We start from the raw sequence: 18,729 nt of genomic DNA on the forward strand, positions 1-18,729 counted from the left end.
TAAAAACCTGGAAATTGGTAGGCCACACACTAATAATAGTACTTGGCATTTATTATAACACTTCCGCTAGCTTGATAGTGTTCCTCTTTTTACAGCGTGAAAACTTGTTGAGGGGACAGCGTGAAGAGGAAGAGAGATTGCTGCAGGCCATCCCGCTTTTCTGCTTCCCTGATGGCAATGAATGGGCACCGCTCACAGAGTATACCAGGTAAGTTTCCTGTGACCCAGGGCCAGCAAGGAGCTGGTGTTGTGAGATGGCACGCAAAAACACACATGTCAACAGAACAGATTTTGAGTTCAGTGGCACTTTAAGACCAACAAAGTTTTATTCTGGGTATAACCTTTTGTGTGACACATGGAAGCTTATACCCAGAATAAAACTTTGTTGGTCTTAAGTGTGCCATTGGACTCAAACTTTGTTCTGCTGCTTCAGACCAACACAGCTACCCACTTGAATCTACACGTCAACACACAGGGAAGCAAAAAGTCACCCCTAACCCTAACCCATACTTTGCCCTAATTAACAGAACTCTCTGGTGCCATTTCTGGGCACAGCCTTCCAAGGAATTCTACAAAACCACCAGCTCAGGATATGAGATTATTGAGCCTTAATTGTAGTCAGTGGTGAAATCTGCAGTCCTGGCCCTGGTTTAACCTGTTTCCATTAGTGTTTAGGGAGTGTATTTGTATTGCTGTTTTACAAAGGGCTGAAGTCATTGTAGTTTCTCTGTGAAGATGGTTAATAACATTCTGTTGTTTTGCAACATCTGATACAGTTAAGGTTGCTGCATGTAACATTTAATATTCTCATATGTTACTTCCTTAGTCTCACAATGTTTCCTTAGTTTGAAGGTCTTGAGATGGCAACCCTCCTTAAAGGCCTTTGTAACAAGTTAGAATCATCATGAAACTCTGAGAAGTTTTACAGAGACCTTTATCCAGTGTATTCCATGCAGTGGTACGGGTAAATGTAACCAATGGGAATTTTGGATGAGCAGTGAGTTCTCTTTATAAAAGGAGTTAACTCAGAACATCCACCTCATAACACAACATCTACCTCATGAAACAGCATCCTCCTCAGCAAACATCTACCTCAACAAACATCTGCCTGTACAAGCAAGTCTCTGTTTGACTATCCCTTTCCATTGTACTTGTACAATTCACAAGTGATCTTTTATCTGTACAACGTGTTCTGCTAATAGTGAATAACTAGAAATTTCACCTAAGGGTGGGTTGTGATTGGAAGATCTTTGAGTTTGAGCCTGAGGAGGCCTGGGAATGTTGTGGGCATGCCAATGTGGGTTGCCGAGGGTCTCTACCAAGCTGCCGTGGGGTTACTTTGGGGAGCCCCTGTTGAAACTCTGGGAATATCAGCCTTTCTGTCCTTCTGAACCTGCCTTTGGAGACTTGGAGGTGGCCCTACCAGCTCAAATTTCTGTTCCATTCCTTTGCTGCATAGAAGAATACAGTTAGAGGAGAGTCAGCCAGAGATCCCCTGCAAGTTTGGTGTCTCTAGCACACCAGGGAGGGGGGCATTCTACTGCATCACGAACTTCACAAACCGAACCAGTTTGTTTGTCACCTAAAAGTCCATGATGGTTCATGGCTCACAAACCTGGCACACCAGGAACTGAAATGAACCGCATTTTCCCGTTTGTGCCCATGCCTGTGCATAAATCCAGTTTGTTGTGTGACTCATGCCTCCAGTTTACTCCCACCCCCCCTTTGTCTTGCACAGGATGTGATGAAGAATAATTAGAAATTTCCTTGTTACTCGTGATGTTCAAATGCAAGCACACAAGTTAACCAGTGTTAATTTTTGTCCCACTAATCCAGAGTTTGGGGGAGGGAAGGTACCATGGTCTGGCCCAGTCTTGTCAGAACTTGGAGTCAGAGGAGGGTCGGTACTTGGGCAGGAGGCCACTAAGTAAGACTCTGCAGAGGAAGACAATGACAAACCACTTCTGCTTCTCACTTGCCTTGAAAGCCCCTTGGCTGGAGTCATCATAAGTCAGCTGTGTCTTGACGGCATTTTACCCACAAAATCCAGAGTTTAATCCAGATTTAGAATCCCATGTGGTAGAGAGGGAACTGCTTTGCATTGACCTGCTTACCTACATTAGTTCATCAGTTGGGGGGTGAGACAGGAGGTGCAGCAGCATCCACCTTGCTTAGTGACTCAGGCCAACTACACATTGCATTTTCTGACTTTCCCTGCAATGGGACTATGCTTGTCTTCCCTCCCGCACTGTGAACCTGAGCTCAATAAGCCCCCTGCAGATTTTACAAATGTCTTTTTGCACAGCTGCTGTGCAGCTGTGGGAGAAGCAAACCCAGACTCAACTTGTCAGAAAATGATCATCCTCCACTGATCTGCTCACCTGCTGTTACAACTCTTAGGTTGAATTCACATAGCAAACAACTATAGAAAATTTAACATGCAGTTTGGCTCTCAGAGCACTGAGTCACTGTCTCAGCGTCTATAACTGTAGGGCAGAGCACTGAGTCACTGTCTCAGCGTCTGTCAACTGTAGGCAGAAGAGAAGAAGAAGAGGAGATTGGATTTATACCCCGCCCTTCACTACCCAAAGGAGTCTCAGAGCGGCTTACAAACTCCTTTCCCTTCCTCTCCCCACAACAGACACCCTGTGAGGTAGGTGGGACTGAGAGAGCTCTGGCAGAAACTGCTCTTTTTCAAGAACAGCTGTGCCAGAACTATGGCTTGCCCAAGGTCATCCAGCAGGTGCAAGTGGAGGAGTGGGGAATCAAACCCGGTTCTCCCATATTAAAGTCTGCACACTTAACCACTATACCAAACTCCATCTCTTCTACCAATACTACTGTCCTACTCAACAGCAACAAGTGGTTTAATTTTTTTTACATTATAATTGCCAAGAATATGTGTTGGCAAAAGAATAATTGTGACTACAACTTTCTTGTAAGCAGATGCTGCAACTGCATGGATGGCAAAGGCATGTTGGGATGACAGGTAGGGGTAAATTTAGGAGGGTGTCTCATGTTGCTGTGTCATGAAATGTGGGCTTCCCAAACAGCATTTTCATTTAAGTGGCCCAAGAGTGATTCTTTCTGCTTTTCCCATGTAAAACTCAGCAGGCTGTTCAATTCCACTTCTTTTATCTTTGCAGTGAAACATTCTCTTTTGTCCTCACCAATGTGGATGGGAGTAGAAAGATTGGCTACTGCAGGCGACTATTGGTGAATATCCTTCCCCCACCCCTTTTACTGTGCTACTGTTAGGTTATTTGTTGGGTCCAGAGGCTAATCATTTGTTGGGTCCAAAGGGGATGGTTTTGAATGTACCAGAACAGGGGTGCCACTCACATTGGGACCTCAGGGCTGACAGTTAGAGTTACAGAGGAAGAAAATGGCTAATACATGTTTGAATCAATGGCCAGTGTTTGGGCTGTAGCACTTCAGGTTGCAAGGGCATGTTCACATGGCTGAATGCTTTTCCATACATGCACAAATCCCTTCTTATGGAAATCTGGCAGCCATTTATCCTTGATCTGTCTCTTGTCCAGAATCAATATGGCACCAGCTTCTCTGTACAGACCTAAGACCTATATTCTTGCTGCCCATCTTTCTTCCTTGTTAGACCATTTTCTTGCAACTGAAATTAGTTTTCCAAATATGTCTGTTGCATATCTTGTTTTTTCCTTACTGAGTTCAAAGCAACTGAGAGGGCACTATTTCTGATTGGATCACACAGTTTTCGGCCTGATTGCCGTGTAAACGAGGGACCATCATAACTGTGCCCCAGACTGAGCTTCTGTCAGGGTCCAAGCACAGAGTCTGACAGAATGGACACAAACCAATTGGTTACATAAGCAAGTTTCTTGCCTTCACTTTCACCAAGCTCATAGACCTTTTGTTGGCTTTGAGAACTGGCCATGGGGCCAAGAACAGTGATCATGCAAAGTGTATCATGCAGCAGAAGAGTATCTGGAGGTAGATACAAAACGGGGGGGGGGGACCCATAGGAAACCAGAACTGTTAGTGTTTCTTGGAGATCAGTCACAGTCAAAGACTGTTATTTTTAAAATAATTTTGAATCTCTGCTGACACACTATTTGTATCTGAATCCATTTCAAACTAGGTTTTAGTCTGCGTTTGGAAAGGTGGCTGCTTTGGTCACACTGGTAGACGACCTTCTGTAATAAGAGAGACGGTGGGAATGTGATCCTGTTGATTTTCTGGAATGTCTTTTGATACCATCAAACATGGCATCCTTTTGGTCTGTTGGTGTGGGTGGGAATCAACATCTAAAGCCAGTTCCCTATTCCAGAAATCCATGGGGCTTGGACAGAATAGCTGACAAAGTCTGCCAACTGTTCTGCTAATAGCATCTGGAAACCATCCAGTTCCATTAGTGTTCAGGGTTGTAACTGGTCTTCCACTCTCACGGAGGTTAATTGCGCTACATATTTAGTCTTAATTAATAGTGATCCATCCAAGGCAAAGGAATAAACAGCATTTTCAGTGCACAGGTCACTCCTATTTTGCTGAGTGCAGGAAACCAGATCTAGTGTTGACAAGCCTATGAATGGTGGCTATGAAATCCTGAGCTATAAAGGAAGATTTAGGCTGGAAGTTAAAGTATCCCAAATCTGTAAGTTTGAGGAGCCCCAATACACATCCGAGACCACCTCTGTCATCTAATTTAGGAGGCTGGTTAGCACATGAACTATATCTCCAGTTTGTCTTGATTTCCCAGCAACCATTCAACATGCACTGTATCTCAAACTAGACATCTGGTAAGGGAAAGAGAGTCTTTATGGACTATGATAACTCCCCTGCCACTGACTCTAAATTGCTCCTGTACAGAGTATCCAGCATGAAGCAATGGGGAGCCTTATGTCTCATCTGGTCAGATATTTATCTACAAACCAACCAACCCCCTTTTATTTATCCCTGAGCCCGTCGTGAAGGGTGTTTTATTTTGGATTGCTACCCAGAGATTTAATTTAGGACCATGAAATGATGACAAATTCAAGAAGTGAAGCTCTACAGTTGTACAACATATAAAGGATCCATTATTGACTTGTCTGCAGCATTTTTCTTTAGGCAGTTGGTACAGCAAATGGTGGAGAGTGTAGTAAAAGTGCTGAAGTTCCTAGTCTTCATCAGGTTCTAGTGCTTTTGACTGTTGACAGGGTTCTGCAGGAACTGAAAGAAAACCACCAGAATATATCATTAACATGTCCAATACCTTACTTGTGGAGCTTGCTTATCCAAAAATAGTTCTAAAAGATCAGCTGATTTTTAGACAGTAGCAGAATTTAAAAATTCCCTTCAGTTTATAAGACAAAATGAAAATCAAGATGTAGAAGGTAGACAAAATTCAAATTAGAAAACTGATGCAAAACAGTAATGATAGTAAGGAGGACAGCAGACCATGCTGCCAAGAACTAGGCAGGTTTCACTGATATTCTTCAAATGAGCACATTTCTGCAAAATATCTTATTATCCAAATGTTGTGTAATTAGTTTAATAAAGTACATCTTAGCGCAGGGATTTCCAGTTAATGTACAGTGTTCAGAAAGTGCCTGACTTTCCCATCCCCCTCCATACAGACTTCCCATGTTTAAAACTTGGGGAGGCTGTTCTTTGGAGTGGGGGGAGAAGGCCCTCTGTGTGCAAGTGAACTCTGTCTCTTGTACAGAAGGGACCCCACTAGATCACAGCCCCAGTGTATACTTGGATAACATACAGTTTCTGTTTTGCTGCTCCACTAAGTTGTCTCAGTGGTGCCTTTGGCATTAAAAGTCTGTAGCTATGTAAGCATCCATGGTATGTGCATGACACATCTACAGATTTTGAACTTCTGTTTTGCAAAACTTTGATCTTCTGTTTTGCAGAGCATTCAGATAGTCCCTTGTAAAGAGAATGGGACAGAAATGAGCAAGGACACACAGCTACATTGAGGGCTTGGCTGGCTCCAAGTTTTGAGTTGGGGGGGGGGCAAGGGGGCTAGAGGATACAAGATAGAATTAGAGCGTTCTTTCTGGGTGAGTGGCTTGGATCCTGTCCAGTTCTGCAGAAGTCAAAAATGATCAGCATAGTGCTGTGTGTTACAAATGGCTCTTGGGTTATGTCCAAAACTGTTTACTGCTGGAAGGCGCTGGGTCTCCATTCTGAGGCACTCTGGGGCAGTTTCAGATAAACTAAACAAAGGCGATTTTTATTGCAATGAAAACAGGACAGTAGCTGTTGCATTACTCAGTGGTTTGTTGATTTATTACTATGTTTATTCACTCAAGGCACCAATCAAGAATACAGCAACAAGTTGATTAAACACTGAGGGAAAAGGAGCTGGAGGAATATACTGTCTGAGTGGGCGAGACAGGCATAGAGAGAAGAGTACAAGCTGGGCGGCTCATGGGACAGCCAGCTGATACTCTCCCTGGGGAGGATGTGGGGCTTGAAGGGTTTCTTTCTCAAAATGGGATTGGTTGGGATTTTTCTTTAGGAGCAGATGAAGTAAGAAGAGAGGGAGAGAAGAAGAAGAAGAGAGCGAAAAGGAGAGGATAGAACAAGAACTGGTGAGGGCAGAAACGAAAAGAGGCTGGGGAAGCAATTGGGCAGGATTAAAAGGGCAGGATGTAAAGTATAAAAACAGATAAAGCACATTTTATTTCTGTTTAAAGCCCTTCACCTCTAGAAGGCACCTGGCTTTCATTGTGAGGCACTCTGGGGCAGTTTCAAAGTTCGTAACAAAAACAGGACAACAGCTGTTGAGTTACTTGTGGTTTGTTGATTTATTAATTATTGTCACACTATCACCAGTCATTAATCCTTTATTTTCTAGAAGGCCATGAATGTGTGTATGGTTCTGAAGGGAAGAGGCTGTTTGGTGTGCAGTTTGTGGCATAGCTTTTAGATGTACTTCCTGTGTTGACTAGCTGTTGAATCTAGTGCCTACCCCTGCTTTTTTCTCAGAACTGCCTCGTGTATGACAGCATATTTTCACAGTGAGCTCTGTAACGTGTGAGGCAGCCACAAGCTTTTATGTTATCATATACCCATAGTGAAATCACACTGCGGAAACCTGGGGCCAGTTGTGGCTTCCTGTAGCATATTGTAGCTGAGAACATGTAGTGCAATAACCACGTGTCTGCCTCTAACATTGTGGAGTTTACTGGGAAAATGCACCATAAAAATGCAGTTCAGTTGCTGTTTCAGCCTTGTTTTGTATCTTTTCTTTTCACCGACCCACCTCTTCTGCTAGGTAATTCATTCTAGCAGCTCTTCAGGCTTGCCAGCTTCCTCTTACTCCACCTTTTTGTGCCAAACCTTCTGACCCTTCTGTTAGGGTTGCCAACTCTGGATTGGGACATACCTGGAGATTTGGGGTGTGGAGTCTGGGGAAGGCATGGTTTGGGGGGGGGGGAAGGGGCCTCAGCAGGGTATAAGGCCATAGAGTTCACCCTCCAAAGCAGCCATTTTATCCAGGGGAACTGATGTCTATTACATGGAAATCAGTTGTAATAGCAGGAGATCTCCAGCCATCACCTGGAGGTTGTATCAATATAAAGACACTCCGTGAATGAATTACGAACAAAAGCAGAAAGATTATATTGTGCAAAACAATTCAAACAGTTTTAAATCTTTGTTAAAGTTCAACAAACCCTTATATATTCTTAATAAGCTAGGATCAGAAGTACTTGATACAAAAGGAAAACTCAAAGTCCACAAATCCTTTGTATAAAGACAAACTTCAGGAGAGCAAAGGTTCTATGTCTTGTATGAGCAGCAGCTATACACAGCTGGCTGCACGGTCGCGTTCACGTTTTGCTTCTTCAGATAGCTGGTACTCTTTAGCTGTGAAACTGAAAATATACTTTTATGTCACATCCACTAAATTACAACATATTTACTACATCCCCAGTTGTCAGCACATACATACTCACTGAAATAAAGTTTCAACAATTCTCCTTCAACTAGTTCTCCACTCACTCCACTGACAAGTTCTCTTTCTGCCGATTAGGCTTCTACAATAGTGGTGGTGGTGAACTCACAACATTCACCATTAAGTATGCACTGACAACCTGGAGTCACAATATTCTGACACAGCTTACATCAGTACACAATATCCTATTTTATATTTTTTCATTTCTAAGAATAAAATTTCTAATGAAACTGGTGGGGTGACCAAAGGAAGGAAAACTGACCTGAAAAAACCTACTTGTATACAACCAACAGAATCTTACAAGAAACAACTCAAATCAAAATCAGTGTGCAGACCATTAGGGATCAAGGTGTTTAATTTAAAGATGTTCCTGGCGAAGTAATTCCTTCATAGCCAATGGACATTTTGAGTCTGCAACAAAGAGCACATCACATCTAAACTGGTCTTCTTTGTGGTTTTGAGAGACGAAATGCTCTGTGAGTGGTGCTTCCCTTGTTTGTCGTTTATTTCTTGTGATGTGTTCCATAATTCTTAATTTCAGTGGTCTGGTGGTACTTCCAATGTATAATTTTAAACAATCACACTGGATGAAATACACAACAAAGGCACTTCCACAGGTAGAACTTACATTACTATAAACATTTAAGGTGAAATTGTCACTTTCCCACATTACCTTGCAGGCTTTACATTTTAAACAGCGTCTGTGTCCCTTGGACTGAGTCCTAACCTTACATCTGATCTAACTATGATGTCCTTAAGAGTGTCTTTATATTGATACAGTCTCCTCTCGTGAGCTCTCATTTTGGTATATCACCTGGAGGTTGGCACACCTGACAGAGCAGTCGTTCAATATTCAAGTTTGCCACTTCGTGGTGCTCCCAGATACATTTTTGTGCATCTCGCAGCAGTGACCAGGCACGCTTTTTGCTCACTCCAGTACTGAGATTTGAATACCCTGCCTATCATACACAGTGATAGATACCTGTTTAAAACAAGGCCGAGTCTGTACACCTTTCGGCACAGGCAGTGACTGATGTTTTTTTTTTCCTCATCATGCTAAGTTTATGATCTCTAGCAGGGCTATTTTTCGGCAGGAACGCACAGGAATGGAGTTCCGGCTGGCTTCAGAGTTGGCCATGCCCACTACACCCAAAACCTTTGCATGCGTGGCTACAGAGGGAAGGCCTGGAGAGTAAACCCCACCCCCGTGACTCCAAGGTGGCGGGCCAGGGGGGGCCCCTGGAAGGATCAGGGAGGCCTTTAAATGCCTCCCCGTGCCTCCCCTGGCCTGTCCAAGGGCTCCCTGCAGCCACGGGGTGCCCAGGCAAGCCAAGTGAAGACAGTTTAAACTGCCTTCCCTTTCTTTCAAGGGGGGGGCCTTGCCCAGGCAAGTCAAGGGAAGGCATGGGGTGTGGTCTAATATGCTAATGAGCAGCACTGTCAGGGGTGTGGCCTGTTATGCTAATGAGTTCCTGCTGGGCTTTTTCTTAAAAAAAGCCCTGATCTCTAGTAACTTGTGGAAATATACTTTGTGTACTTCCACATCTTTTGAGATGCTGAATGGGGAAATATATACTCTGCACTGCCACTTTTTGGTTTGTATTTTGCATATATTTTGAACATTCCCAATGTCCACCTCTACTTTGAAGATTCGTACTCTGTAGATGCTTGGAGTTTTGTCTTTGTTTGTTTGTTTGCATTATTCTGAGAATAAGACAGCAGTCTTGTGAAGTGACCGGTTGCTGTCTAGCTCTGAGCTGGTTTTGTTTGTTCTTCTCAGCAGTGCACATACTGGCTAGTTGTTACTAGTGATGGTAGCCAGACTGACTGCCCAGCATCAGATAGAGCTGGGTGTCATCAGCATACTGGTGACACCCCAGCCCATAACTCCAGGCAATCTGGGTAAGGGGGCGCATGTAGATGTTAAATAACATCGGGGAAAGCACCGCCCCTTGAGGCATTCCACATTCTAGTGGGTACCTCTGGGAGAGCTGTTCCCCTCACGCCACCCTTTGTCCCGACCATGGTCCCAATGTCCACCTCTACGTTGAAGATTCGTACTCTGTAGATGCTTGGAGTTTTGTCTTTGTTTGTTTGTTTGCATTATTCTGAGAATAAGACAGCAGTCTTGTGAAGTGACCGGTTGCTGTCTAGCTCTGAGCTGGTTTTGTTTGTTCTTCTCAGCAGTGCACATACTGGCTAGTCAAGCCAACTGAATAACTTTTCATTTTTTGTTTCTTTGATCTGGGAACAACAACATATACAGTATTCACCATTTGCAATTGGACATTGTTGTTCCATCTCTTTCTTGTGGTGGAGGCGATGTTTATTTATTTATATTTTAATTTATATCCCACTCTACCCCACCAAAGCAGGCTCAGGGCAGCTCACGCAAAATAAAATACAGATTAAAACAATCAGATCACCAAAACCATTAAAACAACTCATTAAAACAATACAATATTAAATATCAAAGTGCTAGCGATGTTATTCCAATATCATAGTTATGGTGTTGCTGCGTGAGTGTATACCATATGATGTTTATTTCCAGCATTGATCTTACTCAGCACGCACAGGCTGTCGATAATTCACCAGGAACCAGGCTCTGCAGTTGTTACTAGTGATGGTAGCCAGACTGACTGCCCAGCATCAGATAGAGCTGGGTGTCATCAGCATACTGGTGACACCCCAGCCCATAACTCCAGGCAATCTGGGTAAGGGGGCGCATGTAGATGTTAAATAACATCGGGGAAAGCACCACCCCTTGAGGCATTCCACATTCTAGTGGGTACCTCTGGGAGAGCTGTTCCCCTCACGCCACCCTTTGTCCCGACCATGGAGAAAGGAGACAAGCCATTGCAAGACAAGCCCCTGTACTCCTGCATCAGCGAGGTGGCAGACCAGTAACTGATGGTCGACCGTGTTGAATGCAGCCGACAGGTCTAACGACAACAGCAACACTGAACCGCCCCGATCCAGATGCCTCCAGAGATTGTCCGTGAGGGCGACCAGTGCTGTCTCCGTCCCACGGCCTGGGCAAAAACTGGACTGGAAGGGATCTAGAATGGAAGCATCATCCAAGAAGCTCTGTAGCTGAATTGCCACGGCCCTCTCTATTATTTTGCCCAGATAGGGCAAATTGGAAACCGATCCAAAGATGGTTTCTTCAAAAGAGGACACACCACTGCTTCCTTGAGCACCCCAGGGAGCCAGCCCTCAATGAGGGGCTTCTTGATAATTTCCCTTAGGGTGCCTCGCAGCCCATTGTGGCCAGCTTTAATTAGCCACAACGGGCACGGATCAAGGCAGCACAGTCGATGTTCTGGCAAAGGTGGCATCAAAAGCTGTTTCTTTTCTGGGCATCAAATCATAATAGCCCAGTTATTTGCTGAAGGCAATCCCTGTACATAAAGAATAGAGACAAGATTAGGGCCATCTTATTTAATTTGTGTGGCTATCCGATTTGGCCTTGTTGGATAGTCCTACACCGGTGTATGAGGTCACACCATTGTATTCTATCTGGAGTGCATTGCTTCTGCTACCAGATAAAATGTTTTCTGTGATTAGGAGATGAATATGGGAAGCTATCACAAATCAGATTAGAATCAGTTTTTGTGTTGCCACGTGTAGGCCTCTCTCCCAAAACTGAGATGTCTCAAACACACTGAGGCAGTCACAGAGCAGCCTGAGACTGTTCCTTATCATGATGACCTGGCATCTCCCTGTTTTGTTGCTTGTGATCCAAGAACTCGTTACAGCCCAATCAGTGGAAATCTAATGCAAACTCTTTTGTCTGCAACTTTCAGTCACAGACCCTTCATCACTACTTTGTGATAATGCACAACCAAACCTCAGCAATTATTTTTAACCAAACCTCAGCAGTTTTGGACAGGGAAAATTTTTGAACAGAGAAAAAGGGGTAGTGAGGGTATGCCTAACACATTCTTTGGCCTTAATTTCTTTCCATATACCTCCTTCCCCTCTGGAGTTAAAAAGACTTCTTTTGAGCCCTGGGTTGAGAGAACCCACCAGAATGGAGAGGGAAGGGAGAATTTGGAGCAGAGAAATTCTTGTTTCTCTGCTGAAAGTCCCATACCCTGAAGATGCCTCTTATTTTTAATAAGGTGGTACTGGGACTCCATGAACGTGCAAGTGTGCATCATGTGTAGTTAGTCTCTCTGAATGACCTTCCTTGTGAGGCTTTCATGTAGCTTGTGGTGCCACGTCTCTCTTAAGTGTGGACCTCCTTGGAGAGTACTTCCTTAGCCTGAAGCGGAGCTCAGGGAAGGGGTGTAGTGACACTTACAGGTCACAGCCCTAGTGGACCATTGCCCATGGCAACGGTGATGATGCAAACAGGTGTAGGCTTGCCCAACCATTTTCATCATTGCCACAGCCCAAGTCCGAGCTGAGGGGACTCTGAGGCACTGCCATCACAGCAGGGGCCCTTGGTTCCACTTGCTCCAGGGTTGTGTTAACATATCAGTCCATTTGTGGAGGGAGTCATGTGACAAGTCACTGGGCTTCTCAAACTGATGCTCCTTGATTAGTAATGTGGCCTGCCAGGGAGCCATGGGAATAGTGTGGTGTTGTATGGCACACAACGATAGGATGCTCTCAAGTAGCGCGTTACAGCTCCAGTAATGCTCCAAGGCATACTTTCTTCTTATATTCATTCTCACTCAAATGCTTGTTGAAGTAGGCTTAACTTCTTTTCTTAGGGACAGAGAACATATAAGCCCCCTGTCCACCATCTGATTGTCGTGTTTGCTCCGTGTCTACTAAATTCTCACAGTTCCAAAATAGATTGTTAATGAATTGGGTCACTTGAGGCTTGCTTTGAGAGGCAAAGATGCTACTTGGAAGAGATGGGTTCTGTAATATACTAAAGATTCAACTATATTTAGAAATAAACTCTACAGGACTTAGCTAGCTTATGAAAACAGGAGCTTTTGGGGCTCACTCTGTAGGTGTGTTGAGAATGTTTTCTCTCTGCTGTTACACCCAATTTGCACCTTCTGCCGGAGACTTCTACAAGACAGGGCTGTCCGGAATTTCCCCTACTCACATTGCTCTGTGGCTGTTGATCTGGGAAAGAGGGAGGCAAGGGGGGCCAGGGGGGCCAGGGCACTGATCTGTGGATTTGGGTTCTATTTTTGTCTTCCCTGGTAAGTTCTGGCTGACCAAATTTGTGGCTACAGAGATCCAGTTGCTATAGAGATAACAAAATGTCTCCGTCATTCTAAATAGCCCTTCATTTTTGTTTGGCCACTGTAGCCAAAGTCAATTTAGGGGGCTTAACCTTCTGTCCGACTTCAGGCATCCACTCTTGCTGCATTATGGGAACATTTTGTGTATCTGAATAATAAAGCCAGATAGCCAGAAAAAAGAGAATTGGGTTGTGATGAGTCTTTTTACATACAAAATTATTTTTCAGCCCACTGGACGAGGAGCTCGTCTCCCAGAGGTTTACTGTATTATAAGCTGCCTGGGTTGCTTCGGCCTGTTCTCAAAGGTAGGCTTTCTGGACTCTCTGTGTTTGTGTGTCATTTCCCCCTCCTACCCAAGCTTTTGTGTCCAGCTATACAACAGTGAAATTGGCCCAGAATTGCTTATCTTGTTGTTCCATGATAAAACTCTGATATATAATTTCTTTGGGGATAGAAAAGTCAAGGCTCAGTCAGATGTTAGTCAGTCAGATGTTAGATAGTTCGCTTTGGGGATAGAAAAGTCAAGGCTCAGTACTATGTATAACTATAAATGTCAGATGTTAGATAGTTTGGTGCTCTTTGGTTTTCCCCTGTGGTGAGGGAAAATGCTCTTTGCACATGCACAGAGGCATTATTAGACTTGAGAACCATGGTTATACAGTAGCTTGGGTATTTATTTATTTATTTATTTACTTCATTTATACCCCGCCTTTCTCCCCATTGGGGGCCCAAAGTGGTGCTGGGGATTATGGGACCCTCATGGATAAAAGCCAGGTGGGGACAACAGCTGTAGTAAGGAGGGGAATTGGTCAAGACAGAGTGAAGAAATTGGTTGGATGCACCCCATTGCTAGGAACAGATTCAGAGTGGTAGCAGATAGGTTGACCGGTGTTCCTTTTCTTCCATTAGATTTTGGACGAGGTGGAGAAAAGGCGGCAGATCTCTGCAGCGGTCATCTATCCCTTTATGCAGGGTCTGCGGGAATCGTCCTTTCCAGCACCTGGGAAAACAGTCACCATTAAGAGCTTCATCCCTGACTCGGGGACAGAGGTTTGTGCCTGCTAAGTGATCTTGGCTGGTTCTGTCACAGCTAGTAAACAACTGTGGCAACAATTGAGCTGCAAGCGCAGGAAGGTTAAAGCTGATGCTCTCAAAACACTCTCTATGTGGCCGGCCGGCCTTTGTCTGTCCGGGTTTCAACATCCTCTTGGTGAATGAACTGTCTGTCATGAGCACAAACCACAATTTTGCACATCAGAAAGGCATTACAGGTTGTCCTTTTGGGAAATGACGTGAAGGACCTGATGGCCACAAGCATAGTGGTGTCAGGATAGAGAGGGGATTAGAAGGGCTGTCCTAAAAAGAGTTGGAGCCTTTTAAGTCCACTGAGGTCAGTTGGCTTAGGAGAGTGTAACTCTGCTTAGGATTGCATGATAAAGCATCTGACTATGGCCGTGCTTTGGACGGAGCAAATACTCACAGTGCTTTTGCCTATGGCCCCAGAGCTGTCAAGGCTGTGTGTACATACCCGGGGACAGATATGGATACCCACACTGCCATTTAGGAGGACCAGGTGCAAAAGTACAAGGCTTCTGGACATCTTATAGCTTTCTGCAGATTTCCTTGCCTTTGCGTGGCTGGTAGGGTGGCCAACCTCAAGGTGCAGCCTGGAGTTCTCCAGGAACCATGACTGATCGCCAGACTGTGGTGCTCAGCTCCCCTGGAGGAAATGACAGCTTTGGAGGGCAGGCTGTGTGGTATCACATCCCTCCCGTCTCCAAACTCTGCCCTGCCCCCGGTACCACATCCAAATCCCAGGGATTTCTCAAGATGGTGTTGGCAGCCCTCAAGGCAGGCAGCACATGCCACGTATTCTGCAAGGCCATTAAAGGTACTGGAGCCCCTTCCTGTTTTGCATGTGGTTGTCCTTCTGGCATTGCTTGTCTGGGCATGGCAACTAGGGTGTCGGCATTGGCATTGTGTTTTGGATCACGGTGCAAACAAGTCCTGGCAATGAGTCACATCTCTGTTACCTTTACAGAGTTGCATAGAAGAGGGAATCTGGGCAGATGCTGCTTATCTACTGTGACATGACAATCTACCTCTGTCCTAGTTCTTTCCTCTATGGAACTAAGGTACAGGGGGCCAGTCTTGCAGTACACCTGGCTACTCTAGTGGCATGCAGCAGCTGACTTTTGCCCTGGGGAGATGCCCCCGTTTCTTAACAATATTCCGTCAGTGGTAAGCCACAGGGCAGAACGTGACTTGTTCTGCTGATCTTTCTTCTGCGCTGACTTACCAGTGAGTTTGGCTTCCTATTCATGTGTCAAAAGCGTCTCTGTTTTAGTTCCAGAGAATGTCAACTTGGTATGATTTCCTGGCTTGCTTAATGCTCTAGGCAGCTGGGGGAATGAGATAGTGGGTGCTGAGCACATATTCCTCAACAGCATCGGAAAACTGTCTTCTCGTTACCCTTAAATGGACATAGTGCTATCTGCTTCTGCCTTCCACCAGACCATTATTTACTTGCTAGGAAAGGAAGAGCTGAGGACAGAAAGCAGATCATTTCAGCAGCCGGGCTGCTGCACACATGCAGCGCAACCAGAGAGTCAAGCTCCAGGAAACCAGTTCTGTGTATTCAAACTAGAAGACGCCTGTGCCCATTGGCTGGAAAGCCAGCAACATCACTAATCCACTTCCCCTCTCCTCCCAGATCAGTTTTCCAGAGTTTTAAGAATTTGTTCTGTTTTCAAACATGCATAAATATAAGGGTGTGCATGTGTGAGAGAATGTGAATATGTTAATTAATGTGCATGTACTGCTTTAGAAAGAAAAAAGGCAGACAGCCTGGAGTGCTGGGGAGGAGTCAAGTACTGGGCATTTTTGTGCACACAAAACCAATGTCTTTCAGTGAACCTGAAAGTACCTAGCACCAGAAGGATGCGTTGCGCACCTCCACAACAGATAAAAAAAAGAGCTGAAGTGGAAACAGGGTTTAGGATCCAAGCCTGTGAATTCGAATTCCCAGGAACAGTTTGGGGGGGGGGAAGAGTAGCTCTGTCAAACAAAACGTTTTCATCCTCCTGTGTTTCCATATGTTAATATCCTGCCATGTCTTTGTTTATTCCCCACAGCTCCTAGAGCTAACCCGGCCCTTGGATTCTCGACTGGAACATGTGGAATTTCGGGCACTTCTACAGTGCCTCAGTCCTGATAAGATCCTCCAGATATTTGCTTCTACAGCTCTGGAGCGACGGATAGTCTTTCTGGCAGAAGACCTCAGGTAAAAACACTCTGGCCCTTATCTCCATGAAATTAATCGTACCTTCGTATCTTTAGGCTGTGATGTGAGGAGGGGTCTTGTAGAAAAAGAGCTAGGGGAACTCATTAGCATAACTCATTAGCATATGCCACACCCCCTGACATCAGGGGCCCAGCGGTGGACCTGCAAGGCCGGCAGGAGTGCGAGGAAGCCCCGCCAAGGCCCTCTCTGGCCCCAGGCAGGCAGGGGTGGGGAGAGGCGGGGAGGAAGCAACTTACCCTCCCTCTTCTCCTGCCTCCTCCTGGCTGAATGAGGGCTGGAAGCGGGGCGGCCGGAAGCAGGGGGCGGGGCTTCATCGTGTGCCCCGCCCCCCGCACCTCACCCAGGGGGACTGCGATCCCCCGTGTTCCCCCCTGAAATGACCTGAGGGAACCATATGCTGGTGGTTCTGTTTCTGGTAGGGTGACCAGTACCAAATAGTGGTATAGTGGTACAGATTCTGCGCTCCATTTTGCTACAAGGTTCCGTCTTGGACCCCCCCCCCCCCATGCTGTTTAATACCTATATGAAACTACTAAGAAGAGTGATCTGGAGATTGGAGTATGCTGATTACACGCAGCTGTTTTTCTTTTCACCAGTCAGGTGAGCTAGTGGATGTCATGAATGAGTGTCTTGAAGTGGTAATGGGATTGGATAGGGGCCAGTAAACTGAACTTAAACCCAGAAAAGACCAAGCATCCTTTGGCCAACAGTACAGCCAGTCAGGGATTGCAGATTCTGTTCTGGGTGAAGGTGTGCTCTTCCCCCCACCCCAGCCCACCCCCCTGAGCAGTTGTGCAGCTTGAGGATGCTATTGATTCATGCTTACAGAATGCATAGCTCCTAAACCAATTGTAATTACTATGCCAGTTACAGCCCTTTGAGAGGCATAATCTTCCCATGGTTAACCCTGCTTTGATCACATCCAGGTTAGAGTACTGCAACACGTTTTATGTAGAGCTGTCTTTGAAGACTTTGGACACTTCAATTGGTTCAGGACAGCAGTGAGCCAGTTTTGAGATCTAAATTGGCTATCATTTTCTTTCTAGGGTTAAACTCTAAACAGGCTGGGTCCAGGATGCTGAAGGATCACCTACTCCCATACAAACTTGCCCATCAACTAAGATTTGCTTCAGAGGCCCTGCTCTGGATTCCACCATCTGACAGGGCCTTCTCTGCAGTTGCACCTCCCTTTTATTTATTTATTTTATACCCCGCCCTCCCCGCCAAGGCAAGGCGGCTTACAACAATCACAAATACAATTAAATACAGTTAAAAACCTATCATTAGCATAAATTACTTAAAATAACAATCCTTTAAAAATATCACACATAACATACTTAAGCTGCAGGAACATCAGGTCTTAAAACATAATTTAGGTAACTGTTAGATGTCAGTGCTTTCACACCAGCCCCATTCTCATTTATTATGCAGTGAGGACAGGTTGGGAACCACGATGGTAAGACCCAGGTTACAGACCCAGGTTGTAGAACATGCTTAGCACAGAGATTTGCCTAGCATCAGGTTAACTTGGTTTTGGGTGCAAAGTGAAAACATCTTTGTTCTTCCAGGCCTTTTGTAGATCTTTTGACCTTGGTTATTTTGTTTTTGCTTCCCACTTCTACTTATTACTTATCTGGTAATGGTTGATTCAAGGTTGGTAGGTTTTTACTGCTGTCTGAAGTTGGTTTGTTGCCAGCCAAGTTTATGGTGTGTGATTTCTTTGTTGCGGATTATTGCATGGTTTTAAATGCATTGATGTTGTTTTTAATTGAAAATGCCTTAATACATCCAGTGGCAGGGATAGCCCATTAACCAGTATATCTACAAAATAAATATGATGTTGTTGCTGAGGATTGTTGACATTTTCAGCTGGATACTAAATTTGCACAGCGTGGCATTATTGTAGCCCTTTCTTAGACACCCAGGGAAATGCTGATCGCCACTTTGGGGTCAGGAAGCAATTTTTCTCCAGGCCAGTATGACTGGGGATCCTGGAGGTATTTTATCATCTTCTGGGCATGGAACAGGGGCCACTGGGGGTGTAGGAGGGGGAGGTATGTGTGAATTTCCTGCATTGTGCAGGGGGTTGGACTAGATGACCCTGGAGGTACCTTCCAACTGTATGATTCTATCTATGGCCGCTTTATAATTATAGAGCATTTTTTCACTTTAGAGTTGCAGCTTGGAGAACTCACCTGTCTTGTGAACAGCCTCACAGCAACAAATGAGGCTGTAACTGAGGTTTCTCAATGTTCTGTTTTTTCCTGTTACGGACTCTCCATTCC

At 45.0% G+C, this 18,729-nt stretch overlaps 1 protein-coding gene across 2 annotated transcripts in view; it reads left to right on the top strand.

The window, feature by feature from the left end:
* The window catches only part of DENND2D (DENN/MADD domain containing 2D), a 49,083-nt gene that overhangs the window by 18,529 nt on the left and 11,825 nt on the right, over positions 1–18,729 (top strand). For both annotated transcript variants that reach the window (XM_015416420.1, XM_015416421.1), the window contains exons 3-7: positions 96–208; positions 3,147–3,216; positions 13,368–13,445; positions 14,050–14,190; positions 16,275–16,423. In XM_015416420.1, the coding sequence (XP_015271906.1) occupies positions 96–208; positions 3,147–3,216; positions 13,368–13,445; positions 14,050–14,190; positions 16,275–16,423 (551 nt within the window). The remainder of the gene's footprint in view (positions 1–95; positions 209–3,146; positions 3,217–13,367; positions 13,446–14,049; positions 14,191–16,274; positions 16,424–18,729) is intronic.

This window comes from Gekko japonicus, unplaced genomic scaffold (genome assembly GCF_001447785.1).
Source record: "Gekko japonicus isolate JY-2015 unplaced genomic scaffold, Gekko_japonicus_V1.1 scaffold1812, whole genome shotgun sequence".
Taxonomy (NCBI): Eukaryota; Metazoa; Chordata; class Lepidosauria; order Squamata; family Gekkonidae; genus Gekko; species Gekko japonicus.